This window comes from Pinus tabuliformis, chromosome 4_1 (genome assembly GCF_031772625.1).
Source record: "Pinus tabuliformis cultivar Carrire ecotype Pingquan chromosome 4_1, CPIR1, whole genome shotgun sequence".
NCBI lineage: Eukaryota > Viridiplantae > Streptophyta > Pinopsida > Pinales > Pinaceae > Pinus > Pinus tabuliformis.
Genome location: NC_142303.1, coordinates 116,918,012 through 116,929,551, shown reverse-complemented (window position 1 = coordinate 116,929,551; position 11,540 = coordinate 116,918,012). Strand labels below are relative to the sequence as shown.

Sequence of the window (11,540 nt, the reverse complement as noted above, 5' to 3'; positions counted from 1 at the left end):
ATAAAAACCTAAATTCAAAAATAAAAATAATTGTTATTTCTTCACATTTAAATTATTATTCTTTTCTTTTTTATTTTATTTCTTTCACATTTAAATTATTACTCTTTTCTTTTTTATTATATATATAGATAGATATATAGATATATATATATAGATATACACCAATAATAACGTTATTAAAAAAAATTATTATATTTAATTCATATATACTAATAATAACATAATTCTTTAGAATAAAACGAATGAAATATATTATACATGAGATGAGATAGACACTACAATCTATTCACTAATAATAACATTATTCTTTAGAATAGGAAGAATGAAATATATATTATACATCGAATAGACATTACCATCTATTCATACCTCATTGCAAAGTGCACTCAAAACTAAACCATTAAAAAATGTCATTTCCGAGCCTTATTTTTAAATATATTATATTGTTTTAGCTTAATACGTTGAAAATTTATAAAATATTGATAAAAAGTTTTTGTTTTTTACATTTCGCTTGCAAAGTGTATATATATTTTAAACATGAGTGAAATAAGATGCAAATGATATATATATATATATATATATATATATATATATATATATATCATTTGTATCTTATTTCAATATTAGTTTAAGAAGACATCAAAATTTTTGGAAAACTTGGTTAATCTTTGTTTATTCCAAGGTTATTGCATTTCTGGATAGACTATTATTTCTACAAGATGACCAATGTCTAATAAGTTTTCAAGGAATCCGATAATCTCAGTAGAATGAGCGCACTATCACCCTGATCCTTCATTTAAAATTCTCTTTTTCTTCTTAACTACGTTCATGCTCTGGAATCCGATAATCTCAGTAGAAAGAGGGCACTATCACCCTAATCCTTCATTTAGAATTCTCTTTTCCTTCTTAACTAGGCTCATGTTTTTTTTTTTTTTTAAAGCTCATTATGTTGGGTGAAAGTGTGAATGTACCCCCCACCAAAAAGCAACTATTGATCGTACTTTCAGGCCATTACTTTAAAGCAAGTAGACCCAAGCCTCCTAGGCTATAGGAAAGTCTACCGATTCTGCTTATACCAACAAAAAAACAAAAACTAAATCATTTATGATTGTTTTATCAATTTTTATGTAAATAATTAAAGCAATTAACCACAAATAAATATTTTATTAATTTTCTTATTCAAGTTAATTGCTTGCTAGAGAGGTCTTCGCTTTTCCGTGCTGGTAAAGAAGTTTCTGCTCGCATTCTGAAATCCTTATATAATAGCAAAACAATATATATAAAGACAATTGCAATTAAACAACGCACTCTTCCAAGCAATTTAAAAACAAGAGGACATCGACTAAAATACAAACAAATGTTGTTTATATTATAACATTGGGAGGTTTCCTACAAAAATTTCCCCAAACAGCATGTAATATGAAACAGGTTTGGTTCAATTTCTAATATACCCAGTTGTTCAAATCTCATTATTCTCTGCCCTACCTTAATAGCATGCGGTTATGCCTCCTGGCCATTATACAGTCCAGCTAGGCGGGAATGTTAATTAGCTTAGGTCTTTTTACATCCTGGGTTAAGGTCAGAAAGCCAAATTCTGGAGCAAATCTGAAAACTGCAAATTAAACACTATGCATACGAAGTTCCAAGGGAGAAATTATGCACTGCTGGGGAGTGAAGCTTCTGGTGCGCCACGTGTCTTCAACAGAGGTGGGAGATATTGGCGCTGTGCTCAGCTGTTTGATGTTGGAAATGGATCCCTCCTGTTGTTCACCTGGACCACTTGAACTACCACCATACAAATGTCTGATTTCCTCAAGCTCAGCAACAACTTGCTCCATGTGTGGTCTGTCATCTCTTTCTGACGCCAGGCATCTGAACGCTAATTCGGCAACTGCACATACCATGGCCTTCACCTCATGATTCTTTTCGATATTCAGCTGCGGATCCACAAGCTCATGCAAAGCCCCTTCTTGAATCTTAGCTATTGCCATGGCAGCCAGGTTGATTTCCCTGGTCTTCCGATTTGTGTCCACTGCTAATCTGGCAGAGATGATCTCCACCAAAACGACCCCAAAGCTGTAAACATCGGATTTCTCTGTCAGCTGATAGCACTGATAATACACTGGATCAAGGTAGCCTGGTGTGCCCTGTGGAGAAGTGGTGACATGTGAGGCATCTACAGGCACAAGTCTGCAAAGCCCAAAATCAGCCACTTTGGCAATAAAATTTTCTCCCAAGAGAATGTTAGAGGATTTCACATCTCTGTGCAATATAGGCGGATGAATACTGTGAAGAAAAGCCAAGGCCTGGGCAGTTTGAAGAGCAATATTAAAGCGAGTATTCCATGGTAATCCCTTGGGGTCTTTGCGATCGCCATGAAGATGATCAGCTAGGGTTCCGTTTGGGGCAAATTCGTATACGAGCAGCAGCTCTGGGCCATCTGCAGGGGTGCAGCCATAAAGCCGAACAATGTGTGGATGATTCAAAGTCGAAAAAATCTTCACCTCATTGATGAACTGATCGACCCTCCTGGAGTTATCCTGAGAAAGTCTCTTTACCGCCACAGTTCTTCCGTCGCTAAGCTTACCCAGATAGACCGACCCGAACCCTCCAACCCCAAGTTCATTCTCCTCGTGGAAGCAATTTGTTGACTGGCGAAGTGCTTCGTAAGAGAATATCGGCAAATCGCCTGTCTCGCGCCCAAGCACACACGCTTCCATGTCCTTTCTCTCATATTTGCAGAAATTACTAGAACTTTTCCTTTTTTTCAGACAATACCCTAATAACAGTAAGGCTATTGCTACCAAAGCAATTCCTCCGGCGGAACAACCTGTGGTGACACGAGCAGATAGATATGAATGTGATTCTTTGTCCAATGCCGAAGAGAATAATGAAAAGAAAGATACAAATTCAGTACTAAATCACGGTAGAGATACCGAATACTAGGAAGAATTATATTTACCTACTACAATGGCGCGCCTGTTTTTATGACCTGCAACGTCGCCATAACAACTATTATGAGTAAAAGCAACAATCCATAGTTTTTGCAAAGGGGAGGAATATAGGGAAAAACATGCACATATATCCATGGGTTGAAGAGTACAGAAGGGAGAGAACATTTAAAACAATTTTATAGATTGTGATAATTTAAGCGTTGGGTCTCTAATCGAATTGGGAGAAGGGGTTCAGGAAAAGTACCAATACTATTGGTGGGGCATATCTCTGCATGCGAGGTGCCATCGGGACAATAGCAAAGAAAACTAGTTGGTTCTGAAATGTTATAACCACAACTCCCGCCACTGTTGATACAAGCGCCACAGCTTCGGTCTCTCTTCGTGTCGGCATACCATGTTATTTCAAAACCTGTCGAGAGGCGTGTTCTCAGATCCTGATTCCGTTGGAATGAGAAGTTTTTACTAACTGGCAGTTGAATATTGCTTTGGCAGAATCGTCTCCCAAATTCTGGATTGGGAATGACGTACCAATCAGCGCCACATAAACGGCGCTTATGCCCTTTAATACTTTCATTGCATTGCCCCCAAAGCGTGAGATTGGTGTATCCATCGGCTATACGAAATTGAGAGTCGGGCCACCAAAATTGAGAGTAGCTACCAGAAGGATTGCAATTACCCCCAGGCATACTCTGCCATAGATTGTAGTTAACAATTGTCATACTATTATTATTAAGTTTATTACTATCCAAGACTGTCGGCTGCAAGATGACATACTCGTCTCCATTGAGTAAAAGCAAAGGATTGCTATCCACACTACAGTTTAGCTGAAACTTAGGATCACCACAGCCACTGTTAATTTTCCCGAAAGGGTAGCTGAATTCAATGCTCCCACATGTACCCCAGTAGCATTCCTCGTAGCCACCGCTGGTACATGATGTTGTGAAGCAGAGGAGCAGGAGAAGGGAAGATGCAAAAGGAAAGCAAAGTTGATAAAGAGTGAAAGACATCGAATTGGTAAGAAGGCAATGATGTACTGTGACACTCTGCTCTGCTTTGCTCCTGGATATGGAAAACTTAGTAGCACGGATTCTGCAAAGAAGACGAAGGAGATAGATCGCATTAGACTGAATGGGCGTGAAGTGAACGGCCAGGCAATCTCAGTCCGAAGACCTCAAAGTCAACACGCTTAGATTTTCTCACGGCAAATAATGGTGTAGATTCCTCCTATGTGTCGCCATTTGGTACGCAAACAGCAATAAATTCAACACCCCGTGTCGTATCCGTCTATTAATAATCATGTCAAGTGAATATTTATTCAAGTCTAGTCAACAAAGCAATCCTCTCCACTAATTATTCGTAATAGTATATAATAATAATAATAGCATTTCAGGATAATTAATTTTTATGACTGCTACATCCACTTGTAGGTGGAGAGGTTTCTTAACTTTGATTGTGATAATAAACATTTTTTTTATGATAACTATGTAACTACGAAACATATTTTAAATCTTCTCCTATTCGTAGAGTTAGAGAAAGACGATACTTAGTTTACATTCTACGGGGAACATTTTTGTGTTATTGAATAATTCCGGAGATAGTTTGGCACTGTACCAAGACAATATTCCGAATGTGATGGGACCTCATATGCTGAATTCAATAGGATAGCAAAAGACGGTGAGCTTGGCACATATTTTAGTCAGTTATCTTGAGCTCAATTGGAAATCTAAGCTATGGGAGGACCCACGTGTAAAGGTAATAGTTGACTTTGTGACTGGTTCTTAATTTAGGATCAAATCACGTTCACACATGTATGTAATTTTTTTTTAATATCGTGATTTAATTATAAATATGGTTTCCACCTACATTGTGGGAAAATAACATTTAAGATGTATATATTATTTTTTTATTTTTTTTTGAAGTTGAGTAATAATTTTTTTAGCGAAATTTTATTTTTGAATATATAGATAGAATCAGTGTAAAAAATTTTAAAATATTAGAACTATACAAATTTTATAAATTAATTTTTTTTGTGTTTTAAAAGAATTTTTATTAATTAGTTAAAATTTAAAAAATGTAAATTATGACAATTTTTAATTGAGTTTAGAGATTTATTTTACAATTCATTATGAGCTTATGTATAATTTTGTCTTTCTTCAATTCGGAATGTATTTTTTAAGAAATATTGTTTGCTATAATAAAAACATAAATGATTATACATATATGGTCTATATATAGAGACAAAAAACTACTATAGATTTCTCTTAATCACAGATTTATTGAGCACTAAAAGAAATTAAATCTCTTGAAGATGGTATATATAGAAACACAAAAAACTACTATAGATCTATCTTAATCACTAATTTATCGAAATGTAAATCTTTTTTAAGTTTCACATTTAAAAAAAATACATATAATAAAATTTAATCGCTCTCAACTCATAATACATCAATAATTAACCTAACTTTATATTAATATCTTTATTAAAAATTCATTTATATAACTCATATTAAAAATTCATTTATATAACTCATAATATATTTTTTTGTTTAATATTATAGATTCAAATCCATAAAAAAATAAGATACTTATTATTTACAAACTTCACCAATCAAATTGTTACCCAGAAATACATCCCTTCTGTTACAAAGAAGAACGTCTTGTCACCACTTTAATGTATAACGTCTTGTACACCGCTTTAATGTATATTGAATTATTATTATCATACTATTTTATTTTGCATTATTTTAAAACGATCACATCGACAATCGTTTTTAGTGAAATGAATTGTTTAATAGTTTGTGGGAAAGTTAGTATATTTTAAATGGCGTCTTTCACATTTGAGAGGTTGGTCTTTTGAACGTCACACATTTAGTCTTCATAGCTGCTCACGTCAAGGCTTTAAATTGTATATGGTCAGTTTGATTTTGGTTGCTAAAATATTGTTCGTGATTTACATGTCAATGATTTTTTTGAAGTGTTTGAATGATTTGTATTTATGTTTCACGAATTTTTTTGTACGTGGGTATTTTAGATATGTGAGAACAGGTATTTGTTATGAATAGAAATTTTTTCTAAATTTACAGGAAACATTAAGTTAGAAGTCACAATAATATAATATATTAAAAATTAAAATTTAATATATATTAATTTTTTTTAAAGTGTAAAGATTAAATGTACATATTAAATTAAATTTTTAAATGATTTATTATTCACGAAACAATTATAAAAAGTTGAAACCAAAACTAAAAGCCACCGAAAATCATATTGATGTTCATACTAGAAAAAAAAATTAAAAAGACAAAAGCCTAAAGTAGTACATAATCCAAAATGCCTAATAGCCAAAATATAGCAACAAAAATACAAAACTTATGATCATATTGTTGGGCATGGAACCCCCCCCACCCCCCACAACATGTTTTGGGGCTCAAAGCCCAAGTTTTGAGGGATATTATTGTAAAGCTCCGCGAATTGCGGGCGCGAAATGTATGTTAGAGTCATAGAGTTGACCGCCCTAAGTTTGAATGTAATGTCGGCCTACCTATGGTTTGCGGACCATGGGATTGTAAAATTAGAGCGAGGCTCTGAGTTGTAAAGAGATCATCATGATCATAGAATTTAATGGATAGAATGAGATAGCGAAGCATAGAAGAAGAGTCTACGTGTGTCTTGGGTCGTAGTAGTAGAAAGAAGCTCTGTAGAGAAAGTGATACTTGATCAGTATGTGCTTGGTCTTTGAATGCATGATTGGGTTCTTTGAAATGCTGATTGCACTTGTATTATCACATAAGATGGAGATAGGTGGAGTACAAGTGATTTGAAAATCCTGCAAGGTCTGCATCATCCAAAGGAGTTGAGTGAAACAAGATGCAACAGCCACATATTCCACTTCAACTGTAGATAAAGAAATCGAACTCTGTTTCTCGTTGAACTAAGATACTAATCTAGAACCCATAAAGAATGCACCACCACTTGTGCTCTTCCTATCATCCACGCTTCTGACCCAATCTTCATCTGTATAAGCATGAAGTGTGAGATCTGTATCTCTAGGATACCATAAGCCATAGTTTTGAGTTCCTTGAAGGTACTTGAAAATTCTCTTCACTGCCTGAAGATGAGCTTCCTTTGGATTTTCTTGAAATCTTCCAACTATTCCCACTGCATGCATGATGTCTCGTCGGGTACCTGTTAAATAAAGTAGACTTCCAATCATAGATCTGTAGGTTGGTTGATGCACTGCTGCTGATTCATCATTTGCACTAAGGCTACATCCTGTGACCATGGGGGTACATACTGATTTTGCATCTTCCATGCCATATTTCTTCAAAATCTGCTTGAGATACTTGGTTTGAGACAAGAAGATCCCGCCTTCATTTTGTTGGATTTGCAATCCAAGAAAATATGTCAGTTCTCCAAGAAAAGACATTTCGAATTCTTTTTGCATCACCAAGGCAAAGCTTTGACTCATATCTTCTTCATTGCTGCCAAAGATAATATCATCTACATACACAACAAGTATTAGTAATTTTTCATTTTCAATTTTTATGTAAAGATTGCTATCTGTTGATCCGTTTGAAAAACCTTGTTGATGAAGATATTTGTCCAAACGGTAGTACCAAGCCCTTGGAGCCTATTTAAGAACATAGAGAGCCTTCTTTAGTCTGCATACAAGATTTGGATCATTCCCAAGGATGAAACCATCTGGTTGCTAAATGTACACTTCTTCTTCTAAGTCCCCATTCAGAAAGGCTGATTTCACGTCCATTTGAAAAATTTGAACTTCTGAAAGCTTGAGAGAGCAAGGAACATTCGAATGGCCTCAAGTCTAGCAACGGGAGCAAAATTTTCTTCGAAGTCTATTCCTTCTTGTTGAGCATACCCTTTACACGCAAGTCTGGCCTTGTTTCTAATTACTTCTCCATTTTCATTCAACTTATTTTTGAAAATCCATTTTGTCCCTATGACATTCTTATCTTTTGGTCTAGGAACCAACTCCCAAGTGTTGTTATTTTTGATCTACTCAAGTTATTCATCCATCGCCTTGACCCAGCATTCATCTTTGCATGCCTCTTTTACATTTTGTGGTTCAGTGGAGGAGAGCAATGCCAAATATCTTGAGGCTTCTGCAATTGTTCTTCTTGTTTGTACACCTGCTTCTTTCTGCCCCAAAATATGAGATTCTGGATGATTCTTTTGAACGTACCTGGATGGAGTCTTCTCTTTTATCCTTATTTGCTCCTCAGGTGCCTCTTGAGGTTCTTCTTCATCATTTGTCTGATCTGGAGAGTAGTCTTCATCTTCTTCGATATTTTCATGGTTTACTTGCCTAGGGATGTATCCTTTTTCATCAACCACTACATCAATGCTGTCAACAATTCTTCCAAGTCTTTTATTGTAACACTTATATGCTTTGTTGTGGGGAGGATAGCCAAGGAGAATGCCTTCATCTGATCTAGGTTCAAGTTTGCCAAGTTGTTCATCAGTGTTCTTGTTATAGCATTTGCTCCCAAAAATTTTGAAATCCTTTACCGAACGAGTCTCACCATACCAGAGCTCATGAGGAGTTTGAGTGTTGTTCACTCGGACATTTGTTTTGTTGAGACTAACAACTGCATCAAATGCCGCTTCACCCCAGAAGGTTGTGGGAGTCCCAAACTCGTCAAGCATAGCACGAGCCATTTGTTGGACTGTTCTGTTCATCCTTTCCTGTCAGGCGGAAAGAGCCGATAGTGCGGACACAACCAACCTCCCTAGGAGCCTAAGACTCTCTGTTATAGACATTTTTGTGCCTTACAGCATAGAGCATGAAATGTCAATAATCTAAGGGATCCAAAGTCCCTAAACATGTTGTTCTTACCCTTAGAGGAACAAGGTCAGCAAACCACAGCACTGCAAATCAGTTCTCCACTGAAAAACACTAAAAAACAGGTCAATTTTGGATCAAAGCAGCTGCTCCAAAGGCTACCTGTGCTGCATAGCAAGTGCAACAAAGGCTACCTGCGCTGCATCGCAAGTGCAACAAAGGCTACCTGCGCTGGGCGTACTTGGACATGTGGAGGAATCTTTTTCTCAATGTTCCAGTGCCCAGGAAGCTTCCAAGAAGACACTTGATCATAAGATTCGCCTAATGATGAGTTAAGAGCTTCTAAAACTCCAAGTGGGAGGTAGAAACTCCGAGTGAAGAACTGAAGAACAACTGGAGTTGAAGAGGACAACAAGTCACACATCAAGCTGACTTATCTTCACTCCAAAACTCTATATAAGGATCTCATCCCATGGGATCAGGGAGGCCGGAATTCAGTGCAAAGAATCGTTGTTGGTTTGCAGTTGAGAGTATTGGGTGATTTCTTGAGGGAGGTGAAGAAGAGATTTCTCTCCGTCGGGAAGGTGATGCTGGATTGGACCTCTCATGGTTGTATCACCGCCTGAACCTTACTTCCATATATTAATAAAGCATCTGAGGTTCTTCTATTCGCATGTGTTTCAATGATGTATTGTCTTACTTGCGTTTTTGATTTATGCTAATCCTTGAATCATTTATGCGTGCATGCTTCTTGTAGTTTCCTTTTCTTGTCTTATTTGCAGGATCTCGTGTAGCTGGGCCCGTAAAAATACTTGGAGCTGGGAGCAAGCGGAAAACAAAGGAGATAGGATCGACCATTTGCGCAAGACATCGGTAAGTGGATCTATCCCTTTTATCTCTTGCATGTCATAAAGAAGAAACTTTAGATAGCTTTGCTTTCAGCTGTTGCTAAGGAACTGTCACCCTTAGAGTGGGTTAGGGTCATTCCGAGTTGGATACTTTCCCCCACAACAGACTGGCGACTCCACTAGGGATCGTGTCTTGTTGGTAGCTTGTGTTTCTTGCTGTTCATTTCTTAAACAAAAGAGTACCGAATCGAACTGCATGCGAGTCCTTCGAATGCAAAGTAGAGGGCAGCTACTCTAGCCCAGTGCTGGGCATGTTTATGATTTGAAGAGCTGATCCACAAGGACTCTTTTAAGCTCTTTGTGATAGTGTTCATCTTCCTTTAATCATCCTCTATTGTATACTTGACTGACAGCCTCTGATTTGGCCAAAAACTGTTCATTTTTGAGCAAACTGTGAGCCGAAATCTGAGAGAGACGAGAGTTGTCTCATCAGTGCAGCTGCAACAAAGGCTACCTGCACTGACAACGCAGGTCCCGAAGGGGCTACCTGCGCTGCATCTCAGATTGACAGTGCAGCACCTGCGCTGATCCAGTTTTTCCTTGTGCAACTTGGATTCTTCACTGTCTATTGCCCAGTTTTCAGTATTGTTTTTGCAGCCTGTTGTCAACCTGTATACCCAGCTGAAACCACTTCTCTTTGCCTTCATTCCGCCTCAGTTGTATGAAGAAACCGTGATTGTTCTTATTGTATTTCTTGCTGTCATTCACTGTTTCCCGTAGCAAAAGTGAACTAGTCTTGCTATGACCTCTTGGATCTAGATCTGTGAGAAAGTGTCGTTGTGATTCTAAGAGCTAGTTTATTGCTGTTCATAGCTGCTTGAGCATTTACTTTCGTTATATGGTTCAAATTTCAGTATTTCTTGTGTTGAAACGAGTGAATCTTAAGGTGTTCTTTTGGTTATTGGACAAAACTTGTTTGCTTACGCTTGAAATCGAATTCGAAATTATACAACAGCTTTCTTTTTGTATTCACCAACATTAAGAAAGAAGAAAAGAAATACTTGCATTGTGCATGTGCATTTTGACAGTTTGCATGTCGATTTAGGGAAAGTGCATTAGTGTGTGCTCTATGATCTGTTTGAGAAGATGATGTCTTTCTTTTCCTTCAGTAGTTAAGGTTTTCATAAGTTGAAAGAATTGAAAAAAGCTTGCTTATCATTCTTAGACTGCATTTAGGAGTTGTATCATACATCACGTGGTGATCCATAAAGGCAAACTACTAAGCAAGATCAACCTAAAAAGAACTGAATTTATCTAACAACGCTTTGAAACATAACAAAACACAGTAGAGGTCTAGGTAGAGACGTGAACCGGTGTCGTTAAACATAGTGACTGTCGATCTCTACGAAGGTGGATGATTCCTCCTGAGGGACGATAGCACTAATACAGACTTGTGCCCCCGCGTACCGTCGCGTATATTGGGGGACCCCTATAGGAACAAAGCCTTTATCCATAGGAAGCCGTGTCGGCCGCCCTACTGATTGCGATGCAGTGAACACAGCATTCATGAAGATCGACCACTCGTACCGTAAAACGTATTTTGTGGTTTCGCGAAAGGTTTGGCACACCCTTGCCTAGAACTCTAGAGCAGTTTCTTTTGGCCTTTTTCAAACTCTATAACTGAAAAATTCCATCTGAGCATTTGTCACTTCGGGCTCGTTAATACATTGAAGGAGACTAGAGTCATCTTTAGCCTTTTCTCGACTCTTAAAAAGTGAAAAAGCAAGTTGTGTCTTAAAAAAGCGTCGTCATATAAAATTCATCTTAAACGGAACATAATTACCCCTGATTCCTACGTTGATCTTAAAGTTGAGAACATGGAACACACCAACAAAGGGATTCCACATGATGGGAACCCTAGCCCTTCTTCCTCTTGGG

General features: G+C 37.1%; 1 protein-coding gene across 1 annotated transcript; it reads right to left on the bottom strand.

The window, feature by feature from the left end:
* Nucleotides 1–1,368: 1,368 nt before the first annotated feature.
* Nucleotides 1,369–4,121, bottom strand: LOC149174480 (LEAF RUST 10 DISEASE-RESISTANCE LOCUS RECEPTOR-LIKE PROTEIN KINASE-like 1.2). Its single transcript, XM_089422612.1, has 3 exons — nucleotides 3,199–4,121; nucleotides 2,963–2,992; nucleotides 1,369–2,830 (listed from the first exon to the last, which is right to left on the bottom strand). Exons 1-3 carry the CDS (start codon nucleotides 3,959–3,961, stop codon nucleotides 1,620–1,622), a joined length of 2,004 nt encoding a protein of 667 aa, XP_089278738.1. The 5' UTR covers nucleotides 3,962–4,121; the 3' UTR covers nucleotides 1,369–1,619.
* Nucleotides 4,122–11,540: the final 7,419 nt, after the last annotated feature.

Excerpts from the sequence above, each read along its gene's own strand:
- LOC149174480 (XM_089422612.1), bottom strand. The coding sequence starts at position 3,961 with ATGTCTTTCACTCTTTATCAACTTTGCTTTCCTTTTGCATCTTCCCTT. Across the intron at positions 2,993-3,198 it reads ATGCCCCACCAATAGTATTG|GTCATAAAAACAGGCGCGCC; the intron begins GTACTTTTCCTG and ends GCGACGTTGCAG. Across the intron at positions 2,831-2,962 it reads CAGGCGCGCCATTGTAGTAG|GTTGTTCCGCCGGAGGAATT; the intron begins GTAAATATAATT and ends GTGTCACCACAG.